Source organism: Cottoperca gobio, chromosome 13, assembly GCF_900634415.1.
Source record: "Cottoperca gobio chromosome 13, fCotGob3.1, whole genome shotgun sequence".
Taxonomy (NCBI): Eukaryota; Metazoa; Chordata; class Actinopteri; order Perciformes; family Bovichtidae; genus Cottoperca; species Cottoperca gobio.
Genome location: NC_041367.1, coordinates 20254708 through 20269341, shown reverse-complemented (window position 1 = coordinate 20269341; position 14634 = coordinate 20254708). Strand labels below are relative to the sequence as shown.

Here is a 14634-nt window from a genome sequence, read left to right as displayed (position 1 = left end):
AAAGAGATTTTAAAGCTTCTTCCAATGCACTATGAAAGTCAATAAAAGAAAAAAGAAAACTCACAGGAGTTGAATGTCAATGTTTATCAGTTTGACTCAGTCACAAAGTTGATATAACTTATATACACTACACAATATAAATTACGGTTGAAACATTCTTAAACCTTGTTTCGGTATTGTTCTCAGTCAGCACATCGGCTCTTCTAATGTACATAACTTCCGTTTCCAAAACATCAGTTGTATCTTATTAATCTGTTGGAGATCATCATCTGAAACAAGAAAAGAAAATCGCTCCTGAAGTTGGTTAAACATTATGATCATCAGTCTCACAACTTAAATAGGGTTGTTTAAAAATCCTGAGAAAAGCAGCAAACAATAAAGTCTGTCAGTCACACTTTACAGTCTTAGAGTTCACCCCTTAGGTCAGGGAAGTCATTCAACATCCGTCTGCAAAATACTACTTGTGTGGCTGGAAATATCATTTATGATATCTCTAGTAAAATTGGGGAAAGTAATGAAAACGACACTTTTACATCCATTTGTCACATTGGTCGCCAAGTCAAAAACTTCAATTAAAGGGAACGTTTTTTAATGAGGTCTGTTCTTACAATTGTGGCGCTAACTAGTTTAACTCTTTTTGTTGTAGTAACCAGCTTCAAATAATAATAATTACAATAATGAATTTTATAAAAGCTGCTCATCTAAACCTTTTTCCAACTTCAACTAAAGGTGGTTCATTTATTTGTTCCATAATAATAATAATAATCCGAACACTGCGTCTATCATCACCACTTTCTTTGACAGTTTCACAGTGAAACAAATCTGGAGAACCAGACTTCATAATTACCAAAACCACTTTCACAGCAAAGTCTTCTCTTATTATCCGTCCACTCATGTAATTCTCGACAGGTTAGGGAAGCCTACGCCATCCGCTCTGTCACCAGGGCTGACGCCTCATCAGACGTAGAAACACTTATGGTCCTTGAGGTTCCTCAGGTAGGAGAAACTCTTCCCACACTTGTCGCACATAAACTGTTTCTCCCCGGTGTGTATCTGCTGGTGGGCTTTCAGGCTGTTGCCCTGGTTGAAGCTGCGTCCGCACGTGTCGCAGCTGAACGGCTTCTCCCCGGTGTGGATGCGCTGATGTCTGTTCAGGTTTCCTGTGTTGCTGAAACATTTACCACACGTGTCGCAGCTGAACGGTTTCTCTCCTGTGTGGACAACCTTTGGAGAGGAAGGTTAAAAGAAAAACTGTAACTGAAATCATTTTCAGATATAGCATTTACAATCGCTAAGTCTTGTATAAGGATTTACTCCACATTGTGCCTCACGCATCACTTCACTTTTATCTGTGAGGTTTGCGTGTACAAGTGTTCCAAGTTGGATTCAAACTCTCTAAACTGCCAACAACAACAACAACAACAACAACAACAACATACATTTAGCAGTGTCAGTCTATACACAGGATCCGAAACAGTAAGAAGATATTAGTCGTACAGCTGTCAACGTTTTAGTAGAGCAGTGCTCTACTGTGACAGGAAGTGTGCTCTGTTGCATCTGTAAGCACCCAGAAGAGCAATGTCAGCACTGAGGTTTCTCTGTGTCATCCTAACATGAGGTCTGACTAAAGCTCATTTTTAGGAAATGGGTCCCACCTTAAGCTCAAACATGGATGTTGCTACAAACCAGCAAACATTAAAAAATATATATATAGTTTGTATGTCAAACACAGCAAATGACTGACAGGGATATTTCTTCACCTCACTTTTGTTGAACCTTTCCATTGCAAAAACAATACTCAATGCAAACCAACCTGATGTGATTTAAGGCTGCTGTGCTGTGTAAACATGCGACCGCAGATGTCGCAGGAGAAGGGCTTCTCCCCGCTGTGCGTCTTCAGGTGAATCTTCAGGTAACTGGACGACTTGAAGCTCTTCCCGCAGAGGCCGCAGCTATGAGGCCTGTCCACTGTGTGGTGCTGCTGGTGCGAGCGCAGGTCGGTGATGGAGCTGAGCCGCCGGCCACAGAGCACACACGTACACGGAATAGTGGCCGCGTGTGTCTGGAGGTGTTTGCGAAGCGAGTCGACACAGGTCACCGTAGTGCCGCATGCTACGCATGCTAGCGACCTCTCCCTCGAGCCTGCGTGAGAGGTCTTCTGGTGCATCTTCAAGGCACTCTTCTGGATGAAACACTTGCCGCAGGTCTCACAGCTGAAGGGACGCTCACCAGTGTGTATCCGCTGATGGCCTTTCAGAGTGTCAGCCTGGTTGAAGCTTTTGCCACAAGTCTCGCACCTGAACGGCTTTTCCCCCGTGTGTATGCGCAGGTGGCGCTGCAGGTTACCTTGTATTGTGAAGCTTTTGTTGCAGTACTGGCAGTTATAGGCCCGCTCTCCCGTGTGGACCATGTGATGCATTTTCAGGCCGTGGGCTCGGTAGAAGCTCTTACCGCACTGTTCACAGCGAAACGGACGGACCTCAGCGTGGAGACGCTGGTGGTTCCTCAGCAGCTGCTTCAGGGTGAAACCCTTTCCACAAACATCACAGGTGTGAGGTCTCTCACCTGTATATTGGGACAATGAGTATTGTAATAACAGAATACAGCTCACTCAAAGGTAATATGCTTTATAACGCTGCCCTAAAACTTTTTTTTTGATGAACATAAATTAAATGATGTAATGTGAAGAGAGGTCTGTTGCACTGACAAACACAAAGACAAGTAAAGCCCTGTTCTGCATCTCTACTGAGCTTTTAGCCCCTTTTAGCTCATTGTCTTGGATTTAAGGCCCTGTACGGTTGAGTCTCATCGTAAAACCCCCACTGTGCACTCCCTGTCCAACAAACGGCCGGTTAGCAAACATCTAGAGAGAATGAATACTGGACTTACATACATCAGTAGGTCAGAAAGACAATGAATGCTAATGTCACTGTGTCTGCTGGATGTTTAAATATGTTTATATGGATGTTTCTCAACTCCATAGTTCACCATAACAGCTTTTTAAGGCAATATCAGGTCTGTTGGTTTGTCAGCTTCTTGTGGAGTCCTTATGCCTCTTGTACTGTATTAGTGGAGTCGTCAACGGGACGTCACCCTATTGGTTTGTGAACTACCGTTTTGAAGCCTCAAATTGTTTGTTTGGAACCAGAAGTGACAAAAGAGGGTGGAGCAAAGTGAAAGCAAACCTGATACTTTTAAGCGACCAACATGTTTTAATGTTTTCATGAACTGAAAACACTGTGAAAGGGTTTAAGCTGTAAGCAAGGAGAGCACCCAGACTGGACAACACTGTGGTGAACTGTCAATCACAAGGTAGCCACGTCTGTTTTACTCTACATGGGACCATCGTTTACAATAATTCGTTAAGAAAATGTTTACTGAGGTAATAACTCAAGTGAGCAGTTGGTCCATTTTCTCATAGACTTCTATACAATCAGACTTATTTTTACAACCAGTGGAGTCGCCCCATGCTGGTCATTTAAAATAACGCAGGTTTAAAGCATTTCCGTATTGGCTTTGCGTTTCAGACCCGGAGGTTACCGCTTGATTATCACGCTCACCTGTATGAAGCAGCATGTGTGCATTGAGGCTTCGCTGGAACGAGAAGCCTCTGCCACACTGAGAGCAGCGGAAGGGCTTCTCCGCGTTCATCCCGTGCACAGCCTGGTGAGCTTTCAGCTGCAGCAGCTTGGTGAAGGTTTTCCTGCAGTGTTTGCAGCTCAGAGGCTGCTGGTTTTGACTCTGACTCTCCTTCTTTGCTCGGACTCGATGGGACTTGGGCTTTACAACACGTTTAGGTCTGGTAGTGAATCCTGGGTCACAGTCATCTGGATCTTCTGGCTCTATCTAACAGAAAGAAAATGAAGAAATTGTTTATTCATTGCCTTCTAACCCACTGTTCCTTTTCTTGTTTTCCTGCATGCACTGCAACACAACACAAACTGGAATGAATGAATCTATGAATAGATGGATTATGTATGTATGCTAAATTCTTTACGTAATAAAGGTGGACACCACCTGACAAACATTAGGGGAAAAACATTACAAACAGAAAAAAAACAAAATGAATTCTGTATTTGTGAAAACAACCTGGTAGTCTGGGTCGTTGTCATCTTCCGGGCTCGGATCATCTCTGTACTGACCGGAATCAGAGGACGCCTGGTCAGCGAACGCCTCGAATCCTTCCTCCTTTATTATCACAGGTTGGACACTGTCCTGAGAGGAGGACAGAATATGGACATATTTAAGTCTTGGTGGCCTCAGGAACTTACAATAAAAAGATACGGCCGCCCCTGTACACATCATGTTGTGTCCTTTGGGTCAGTTTGGTTTTTCATGGTTTGGTCCGGGCACCTTAATTCTAATCAAGGGAAATGTTCATTCGACAGCATTCAATGGTTCTTCAGACAATGGCCTGCTCCCAATTGTGTAGCAACAGTTTGGGTAATAGCCTTTTCTGTTTCAACAAGAGTGTTCCCGTGCACAAAGACAACTCCATACAGAAATACTCTTCCCAGTTTAACCTCATCCAACACCTTTGGAATGAACTGAAATGCCACTAATTCTCTTGTGGCTGAATGGGTGCAAATCCCTGCAGCCACACTGTGAACTGCTGTGGAGAGACTTCAGAGCGGAGTCTGTCCTCACAGCAGATGTAAGCCCACGATCAACAAACAATGCAAACAATGCAAAACAATGCAAAACATTTGAAAATAAAACGTATAAACTTCATCCTTGGACAGCTGGTGTTTCTGTAGGCCACAAGTCTGTATAAATACATCATCATCATTTTAAATTCCTAACGTAGTTTGAGGAAGAGAACAGGAAGAGGGAAAGCGAGACCAACGTAAAACCCAGTTGAACCTCAATAAAGGACGTCACAACATCTACACACAAGAAGATATTACCTCATAAGTTCGGCCTTTCCACAGATGAATTATGGGCGATCTCTTCACTGAAACATCATCGCTCGCCATAACTGGGAAAATTCAGAAAGTTGTTAATCACTGTTGTTGTGTTTCGTTCATCAGACAAAGTACGAAGGAGACAGAGAGAAAGCAAGAGAGATCACAGACGGTGGAGACACACGCAGCTGCTTCACCTTTTTATTGTGTTTTAAGAACTCTTCAACATCTGCACCGTGTTAGTGCTCGTGGAAACAGAGATGATGTAAAAGAGTTTCTGTGCAGTGTTCCTATCGCTCCTATCCTGCCCTCAAAGCTAAGTGTCAATAAAAACACAAGACAGTAACAGTTGAGGAGAACCTACGAGTCCATTCATTCAGATTAACTTTCAGCCACAAAGTTCTGAAAAACACTAAATATAATTACTGTTCCTCAAATGTGTATAATGGTGGAACAAGTAGATATTTGACTTAAGTAAAAGCAGCAATACTACATGGTAAGAATACTTTGCTATAAGTAAGTCCTGCATTCAAACTGGCACATTTCAAAATTCATATATATAATATTATAGTATTTACATTTTTGATGACTTTCATATTGCTGGTTAAACTGGGGTTCATTTTAAAAGTATAAAGTAACATAAAGTAGCATGAAATACCCAAGTAAAGTACAAGTACCTCAAAAATGTACTGAGTTCCACCACTGTGTTTGTACGGCAGCCACATATCAATGACTTGTTTGTAAAAGGAAAGCTAAATATCAACATGTGTAATAATATATTGTATGGAACACAAACAATTTTCCACTCAATATATAACTGAGCAAAACAAGACGGTGAGAATCTCATCACCTCTGCGACTCTTCCTCCCGGAGTGCTGGCTCTGGACCGGCTCTGCTCCGTTAGTCTGAGCGCTGCTTCCCTCTTTCTCTCCACTACTTCCTTCCGTCAGCTCCTCCGCCTCCATCTGGCCTCCGCTGGCCTCCAGCACCAGCTTCAGCTCCGTCTCTGCCTCCTCCAGTCTCCTCCTCAGGTCCTCAATCTCTGCAACACCCTGTGTCACCTACAGACACAAAGCTTTTCTTTAAATAGAGATCATGACAAATGGAGAATGTGACGATGTTGTAGTCAATTGGTTTTCCATTGGTGCTGACAATATGCTGTGAAAGCCCGTTTTCACAGCAGGGGCCAAGACCAGCCCGCAAGAGGGTCCAATCCGGCCTGCGGGATGACTTTGCAAAGTGTAGAAATATGTTGTTTTGATCTTATAGTAAAAATACTGTTCCAGATACCTGTGATGAAATGTTTTGTGCCTTTGTAGATACACTGTGATCTGTAAGTTGTAATGCACATGTGTAAATGATAAACTGAGGCATAATATTGTTGAAATTGCACTTTATTTTCTTAAGAGATTTCAGGTTGTTCATAATGTTTTGTAAGAAGATCAAATTTGAACATTTTCAGAATGTACTTTCTTGCACTCTTTGGCTTTGGGACTGTTGGGCGTAAGAAATAAGCAGTTTGAGGGACGTTTTTCACTATTTTCTGACATTTTATAGAGCAAGAGTTTTGTTTACGTAGATGAAAAGTGCGCCTATAAATACAATTTATTATTATTATTATTATTATTGAGAAAATTATAAGATAAATTATTGTAAGTTGCAGCACTTGGACAAAAGCAAAGCTGATAAGAAAAAGGTTCTATCAATGTTGTTGAGATGAATGAATGCCCCTGCAGAACATCTGCAGAAGAAGTGAGACTGAGTTTTGCTGCATGTCATGTACAGATATGTTTCACAATTCTGTGTCACAAACATGAGTTAGAAACTAACTTCAGCATCAAGGTAAACATGCTGTGATAAGATCCTGATATGATATAAATAATACTATTTAAATATACTAACGCAGTGAAGAGCCATACCTCCAGCTGCAGCAGAGAGGAACATTGGTGGAAAAGCTGGCAGATCTTCTCCACAGCTTCTTGAGCCCGAGACGTCACGAAGACGCTGAACTGGATCCTCTGAAGGGAACATAACACACTTACTAATCTTATAACACACTTACTAATCTTATAACGCATTTACTAATCTTGTGATGCATTTTAGAAGGAAATAATGATGGATAGGACAGGGGCCAATAAACAATATTATTATTATCTTGTTCCTGTTTTCTTACAGTTAGGACTTTTATTCTTCTTACATATTATTATACTTGAAGTCATAAATGGTCTTTTTTAAATCAATTTAAGAAAAACATATTAAATCTTTGATAGTTCAAATTTAACAATCACAAAGAGTTGCTTGCTTTTCTGCTTCATATAATAACAAATGGATATTTGCAAGTTTAAGCTGTAGAAAGTACTTTGGGATGTTTCACAACGTTGCATTTCTCAGAAACATTGCATACAAAATAGATGTTCCACCACCACATGTGCAATATTCACTCTTACAAATGTGTATCAATGACTGTACTTATATTACTGTTGCTGTATTTTATTCTATTTAATTGTTACTCGCCACTTTACTCTCTTGCTCTTTGCTGTAACAATGTACATTTCCCCTTCGTGGGACAAATAAAAGATTTCTGATTCTGATTCTGAAAGAAATGAGGTTAGATGATGAATAAAATTGTTAGATGCCAACATGTATTGTGACATTGTATAGACTAAAGAATGGACTAAATATTAAAATAAAACTGACATTACAGCAGCTGGCAGTAACAGCTACAATATGTCCCTCTGAAATGTAGTTAAGTAGAAGTATAAAGTAGTTTACAATACTATAACATGCAAGTAGGCCTTCCTCAAAATTGTATTTGACTAAATGTACAGAGTTACTGTACTTAATGACAATTTTGAGGTACTTGTACTTTATCTTGAGTTGGTGAATATTGTACTTTTTGTCTGAATTATTTGTCTGATAATCTTAGTTACAAATGACTTTGCAGATTCAGAAGAATATTAATAATACAGAATATAATCAACAAATAAATGATAATGTAGTATTATACGAATACGAGACTTTATTGATCCCAGGGTTTAAGTACAAGCTACCCAGCAGTACACACAGCAACACACGTGTCACCTGTCAGCTGCAACAATAAAGTAATGAACACACATACACATGTATTAATAATTATAGTCCAATAACATAAATAACTTTATTCGAAATGTGTCATTCTTCATAATAAGCTACTTTATTCTTGCTACCTTGATTTTGAATGCAGGACCTTTTAGTTGTAACACAGCATTTTTACATTGAGGTTTTGCTACTCATACTTAAAACATCGGAGTACTTCTTTAGCAGGCTTTAGATTTGAGCTAAATACTTATAACACATTGAGTGCGTTGCAGTGAGCCAGGTGTCTTTAGTGTCACTGTGATCCGAGCAGCTGTAACTCTTACTAACGTAAATAAACTGATCTGCAGGTACGTCGAGTGAAACCTGAGGCTGAAACGCTTCTAGACATACAGCAGATAGATAGGCCTGGGCCTGCTACACAACTCAACCTGGCGATCAAAGATGGATTCTTCTCGGTTGTTGATCAACCAGAGTCACATGTTTAAATTACATTTAGTCAGACCATGTGCTTCACCGAGCATAGCAGTCCTACAGTGAGTGGTTATTTAAGTGTAGCCGCTAAAGCTAACTAAAGCAGCTAGCTAGCTCTTCTATTTCTATGCTCAGCCGCCAGAGAAGGAGGGAGCCCCGACACCGGAGAGGAGGTAACCGACACCGACAACACTTTAAAGTACCTTCTCTTCCGGGGAACCGTGTGTGTTTTCAGTCGTACATGACATTTCTGATGTTGATGCAGAGCCGCCGATAACTTTGGTCATTTCTGTCACCGTAGCATTCACCATTATCTCCAAAACGGAGCCTACCTGTGCCTCCAAATCTGACATTGCGACAGGTTAATATGCCAGCTACAAATGTAGTTTCTGTTCTATTATTTTGCAGTAAAACACATAGCTTTTGCTGCTATAATGTTCGTTGTTGTGAAAAGAAAACTCGTGCTGCTGCTCACAACAGTGATGATCCTCTTCCTAGTTCATGTTCTTCAAAATAAAAGCACGCATGCTCACTACGGTCCTTCAGCAGTCTGTGTTCAGCACCCATCAGTAGACAACATTGGTGGAGGAAGTGTTCAGATCCTTTACTTAAGTAAAATAACTGTTACCACATTGGAAAAATAGCATACTCTGATGTAAGTAAAATACGTGCATTGAAAATGTTACCTAAGTATGTAAGTATAATCTGCTAATTGCACAGTAGTATTACCATACCTGTCAACCCTCCCGTTTTCCCCAGGATTATCCCGTATTTTTCCTTCTATCCCGCTGTCCTCCTGTTTAAATATGTTCCCGTAATTATCCCGTATTTTTAACCTTTCAAAAATAAAAATAGGCCTAATTTAATAAAAAGTGTACAGTGGTAAAGTGTCCTCCGGTAAAGCAGGTGGCAGTATTATGTTTTACTTTAGTTGAAAAACGTTATCCGCCAGTAAACACACAGAAGAAGAAAACAGGAACAATAACACAGAAGAAGAAAACAGGAACAATAACACAGAAGAAGAAAACAGGAACAATAACACAGAAGAAGAAAACAGGAACAATAACACAGAAGAAGACGAGAACATATGGATGAGAGTCACAGTGAACGGGAGATAGATGGAGACGCAGTTGTACCTGCCAAACAAGTTAAAACTTTATGCAAGTAACTAGACAAATGGGAGGAGACCTTCCCTTATTTAATAAAAAGCATTTACTTTTTGTAAAGTGTGCTATTCAGATGTTAGCATTGCACACGGCGGAAAAAGCGATGTTCGCCAGCATGAACAATCATCCAAGCACAAGCACGCCCAAGAGGCACAAAAACATCCACTGTCAACCAAGTGACCAAAGCTGAGGGAAAGATGTCAATGCTTTGCACCAAAAAATAATGTAGCCTTCATCTAGCCTTGAGGCAGGCAAAGTCTGCAACCTATGTTTACAACAAGTCCCTTGCAGATGCTAGGGACTACCAGACTGAATAAAATGTATATATGCAATTCCAATACATACATTTCTAAACAAGTAATACATACTTTAAATAAGCATGTAATTCCTGAACCCGTCCCTTATGTGTTTACATTTACAAATACTTCCGGCAATTACTTTCAAAGTAAACACAAGCTACAAAACAAACTCCAAAAGAAATCCAACATATTTTATTCAAATGTCTTGAAGAAAAAAATCCTCTCTGATTTGATGTGTATAGTGTAATGTACAGGGATGGCAGCATCTGGTTTCCCTTTCAAAATAAAAGTTTTATTAATCATTAATCATTTACTTCTGAATTGATTCAGATAATTTTAGTTCTCACATTTGTTTTAGGTTTATCTGGTGGCTGTATCTAGTTGAGGACACTTCAAAGTGTTCAAGCTTTCTCACAGATGGCCACATGTTGCTGCTGAGACTACAGAACTACTTGGTGGTTTAGTTTTAGCTCTACATCAGTTCCTGTGTTCGTTCTAGTTAAAGATTGCAGTTTTCAAAGTGTATTTCTTTAGATGTCCAATACATTTCAGAAAGAAACATTGTAAGATCTACCAGACAAAGAACACAAAACAAATCACTTCTGCATTGTAACTATTATTACAAAGTGCTCCGTTTCAGGACGTAGAGACAGTGTTCCCTAAACTCTTCTGGTATTTCTCAGCACAGTTGTGTCTCTTTAACAACCGTGAGTCTGAAAATCCAAGACCACAGCTGCTGCAGGAATACGGTCTCTCTCCTGTGTGGACCTGCATGTGAAACTTCACGTGCCCGAGTTGCCTGAACCTCACTCCACAAACTTCACACTCGTAGGGCTTCTCCCCCGTGTGGACGCGCAAGTGTCTGAGGAGGTTTGTGTAGATCCTGAAGGCCTTGCCGCACTGCTCGCATTTATGTGGTTTCTCTCCAGAGTGCTGCAGTTTGTGGGACTTGAGAGCCTGAGGGATGATGAACCTTTTCCCGCAAAGGTCACAACCGAACGGACGTTCGCCCGAGTGGATCCGTTGATGGTAGTCGTACGTGGCTTTGTAGAAAAAAGACTTCCCACATGTCTCGCAGTTGTACTGCATCTGACCCGTGTGAATTTGCTCGTGTCTTCTCAGTGAACTCGCAGAGTCAAAGCCCTTGCGGCAGGTCTTGCAGCTGAACGGCGTCACGTCTACTGTCGTTCTGTCCCGTCGATAGATGACTCTGCGGTTACCTCGCTCTCGAGTTCGTCTTCTGATGACCTGCCCGTGTCTTTCATCATGAGTCCCTTTCTGGTGTTTCTGCAGCTGGCAGTTGTAAAGAAAAGTCTTTCCACACAGGTCACACATGAAGGACTTTGAAGCACCGTGGAGAAGCATGTGGGATTTCAGCTTGTTGTCCTGAATGAAACTTTTCCCGCAGACTTTACATTTGAACGGTTTTTTCGCCTGTGTGAATACGGACGTGTCTCTTCAGGTTGTGTTGCAGGGTGAAGCCCGCTCCGCATGTCTCACATGTAAACATTTTCCCTCCGTGGCCCCGCTGGTGCGCGCTGAGCGACCTCCTCTTTATGAAAGCTTTGTCACATACCGTGCATTTGTAAGGCTGTTCACCAGTATGAATGCTTTTATGGCACTGCAGCGTGAACGCGTACCTGAAACTCTCCCCACACTCGGAGCATTTGTGCGGCTTTTCAACAGTGTGCACGATCTGGTGAGCCTGCAGGTTGTGTTTAGTTTTGAAGGCCTTCCCACAGGTGGAGCAGTTGAACGGCCTCCTGTCTGTGTGTACGAGCTGGTGAGTCTTCAGGTGCATTTTAGTTTTGAACGTCTTCTCACAGAGCTGGCACTTTAAGGTAGCGTACTTCCTCTCCTCGTGCCGCAGCAGGTGGTACTCAAAAGTGGCCGTATTCCTGAATTTTCTCGGGCACTGGTCGCAGGCGAAAGGCCTCTGCTCCTTGTGAGTGTTCATGTGCTTCATCAGGTGGAACTGCCGGTTGAAGCTCTTGTTACAAACATCACATACAAAAAACTTCCCTTTCTCCCGGACTTCAGCTTCCCGTGTGTTCGGGACGCCAGTGTTTTTGGACTGCGCCGTGTTTGCTGTGGAACAATCCTCTGCAGTGTCTGGACCGGAGAGGAAAAGATCAAAGTTATCACTCAGGAGCAGGAGAGGCAAACACAATATTAATGCGATATTTATGGTGAAAAGGAACATTTTGGCACATAAATCATTATTTGACTTAATGAACTTTCATTTCATATTAAAACTTACATGATTACTGTTAAGTCTAAGAGTCAAAGTCTCACACATCATTGCATTTACACTTAATTCAGTTATGTTTACTAGTTGTCTTATCCCCTGTGTATTCATGAGCCTTACTTCCACATTAACTATTTATAATGTCACCTGCTCGACTGGCCGCTGAGGACTCAGCTTCAGAACTCACTTCCTTCGTTGCCTCTCCGCCATCTGAATAAGAAATTAATACGAAAAATACAAACAAAGACACATTCAGTTAGTCAACTTAAAATACTGTAAATGTTTTGTCCTCAGTTATAATAATAATAATAATAATAATAATAATAATAATAATAATAATAATAATAATAATAATAATAATAATAAGCTGCCCGGGTCAAACTTCCCCCCAAAACTAGATGGAAATAATATGTTCTGGTGCTGAGAAATCATAATGCTCCTCATCATTACTCCTCCCACAAGTGCCAATGACATTGTTTTCTATCAGAAATTAAACTTATTTTTCTAAGACTAGTAAAGCCCCCTTTGTATCAACGTGCTGTCGTGACTTAGTGTCTTGTGTTACTGTAAAGATATATACAATTTAACAACCCCTAATGAAGTTTGGCTTAACATTAAATCCAGCTGAGAGCATTGAACTTGTGTTTGTGAATTTTTTTCAAACTCATCACCTTTTATAACACACTTATCTGCATCGGTATTGTATTAATAAAGTATATTACGTAAAGAATATCTATATATATTTATACAAAAACTGATGTCGGCTTAGCATCAGCAACCGGAATATTATCTGAATCTGCTGACAAAAAGTACTGCATGCTTTTAATAGGGGTTAGTATCTTGTGTTGGATTTTTCCATGAATGTAAACATACCAGCGTCATGTCCAGTCTCCATCCCGTCCTCGGTTAGTTTATCCGTCTTTGTTTTTAACTTCCCAAAAGGCTTCAAGCTGTAGATCAGCCCGCTCTGCTCGAACAGGACGGGGCTGCCGTTCAGGACATATTCTCTCCACATTCTGGCATTTTCAAAGTTCTCAGCCGTGGTCTTCAGCTTGCTCTCCAGCTGCCGCACTTGGCCCTTCAGAGTCTGGTTTTCGTTTAGCAGCATTGAGGACAGTTGGGAGAAAATGGTGTTGATCTTTCTCGTTGCCTCCCGTGCCAACATTTCCACAATGTTGTCAAAACCTGGCTGTGAGGATTCAAATAAAGAAGTCAGCACAGTTTTCTATAAATTATCTATCAGATGAAAGTATTTAATAAGGGTTTCACCATAATTCCATACCTATACAATAATTTAAGCATAACTATTTCATGTCTAAAACTATTACTGTACATTATTAATGTAATTATGTTAACATTACAGATGCAATGGTTGGGTAAGTTTGTAAGTTTGCTTAATTAGGATCTAATTTAGGAAGTTAAGCAAATGAGGAGACTCTTTAGAGAAGTTTAGTAAAACGTAAAATACTGGTAAATTCCGATGAAAGGTTGTGATGTTGAAGTATTTAGTACCACTAGAATTAAGTCTAGTACAAGTACCTCAATGTTTTACTTAAGTAAATGTACTTTTCAGGTAAAATGTTGTTCTCTAAACAGAGTTTTAACTTTTACGCGTACCGTAATATTACATCACGATGTATGAAAGGATTTCATATGTTGTATTAATAACATGAATCTGCAAAGTAACTAGAAACTAATGTTGTCAAATAAATGCAATGCAGAAAAAAGTACGAAAATGTAGTGGAGTAGCCTAAGTATAAAGTTGCACAAAACAGAAATACTCAAGTAAAGTAATGCACTTAGTTACACTCCACTACTGCCTTACTTATATATCACGACTGAATTTGAATGAAAGTACACGGGTTATCTTCTGCAGTCAGTCTATATCACTGGAAGGCAGTAACGCACCATTTTATTCACCAGACGCCATTTAACGTTATATAGAACAACACATAAACCCATAATGTAAACCCATATTAAGAGCCTGCCCCAATCTGTATATGCCTCCAGCTTATTAGGTACCAATACCTTTATTTCCCCCCCTTAGTACTTAATGACATTTTTAGCTAGCTAGCTTTATGATGACAGTCCGCCATCTTTGTTACGCTTGGTGTCACCCTGCCCCTCTACTTTATTTTTTCCGTCGGTCCAATCTCCCCCAGCGAGTGTTTCTGTTCAACTGCGTGGTGTCCGCAGCGGTCATGATGAGGCTGTGATGCTTACCGGACAACTCGTCAGTTATATTAACCGTTGACTCACCACACGTCTCATGTTTGTCTCTGTCGTGGGTTGTTCTTCTTTTGAATTTCCGACATCAACAGATGTCTTAATGACTGTCTCCATGATGGACTTTATTTCTAAATAAAACACCAAGTTTTCTGACATTTTTACATTTAAAGTAACAGCCGACACTTGCAATGACGAGTGGTAAGCGCCAGTGATTCCGGAAATGGAAGTAGCACAACGGT

General features: G+C 40.6%; 2 protein-coding genes across 3 annotated transcripts; both read right to left on the bottom strand.

Annotated features, from left to right (window-relative positions):
• Nucleotides 1–69: 69 nt before the first annotated feature.
• On the bottom strand, nt 70–11320 carry LOC115017841 (zinc finger protein 791-like). Its single transcript, XM_029446547.1, has 9 exons — nt 10562–11320; nt 8657–8816; nt 6824–6922; nt 5755–5965; nt 4908–4978; nt 4090–4215; nt 3561–3846; nt 1814–2565; nt 70–1224 (listed from the first exon to the last, which is right to left on the bottom strand). Exons 1-9 carry the CDS (start codon nt 11281–11283, stop codon nt 958–960), a joined length of 2694 nt encoding a protein of 897 aa, XP_029302407.1. The 5' UTR covers nt 11284–11320; the 3' UTR covers nt 70–957.
• On the bottom strand, nt 11301–14611 carry LOC115017368 (gastrula zinc finger protein XlCGF52.1-like). Of its 2 annotated transcripts, none has more exons than XM_029445720.1 (4): nt 14426–14611; nt 13040–13355; nt 12314–12376; nt 11301–12030 (listed from the first exon to the last, which is right to left on the bottom strand). In XM_029445720.1, the coding sequence occupies exons 1-4, from the start codon at nt 14549–14551 to the stop codon at nt 11330–11332; spliced, it is 1206 nt and encodes a 401-aa protein (XP_029301580.1). In that variant the 5' UTR covers nt 14552–14611; the 3' UTR covers nt 11301–11329. The 2 variants fall into 2 exon arrangements, with proteins under 2 accessions (XP_029301580.1, XP_029301581.1); XM_029445721.1 differs by lacking the exon at nt 14426–14611 and adding an exon at nt 14075–14304.
• Between the last annotated feature and the right edge of the window lie 23 nt (nt 14612–14634).

Bases quoted from the DNA above. Each gene is read 5' to 3' on its own strand.
- LOC115017841 (XM_029446547.1), bottom strand. From the start codon at position 11,283: ATGCTTCTCCACGGTGCTTCAAAGTCCTTCATGTGTGACCTGTGTGGA. The intron at 6,923-8,656 runs GTACTTTAAAGT...TGTTCCCTTCAG, and splicing joins ACGGTTCCCCGGAAGAGAAG to AGGATCCAGTTCAGCGTCTT. The intron at 2,566-3,560 runs GTGAGCGTGATA...CCCAATATACAG, and splicing joins ACACATGCTGCTTCATACAG to GTGAGAGACCTCACACCTGT.
- LOC115017368 (XM_029445720.1), bottom strand. From the start codon at position 14,551: ATGTCAGAAAACTTGGTGTTTTATTTAGAAATAAAGTCCATCATGGAG. The intron at 12,377-13,039 runs GTATGTTTACAT...TTTCTTATTCAG, and splicing joins GGAGACTGGACATGACGCTG to ATGGCGGAGAGGCAACGAAG. The intron at 12,031-12,313 runs GTGACATTATAA...TCTCCGGTCCAG, and splicing joins CTCAGCGGCCAGTCGAGCAG to ACACTGCAGAGGATTGTTCC.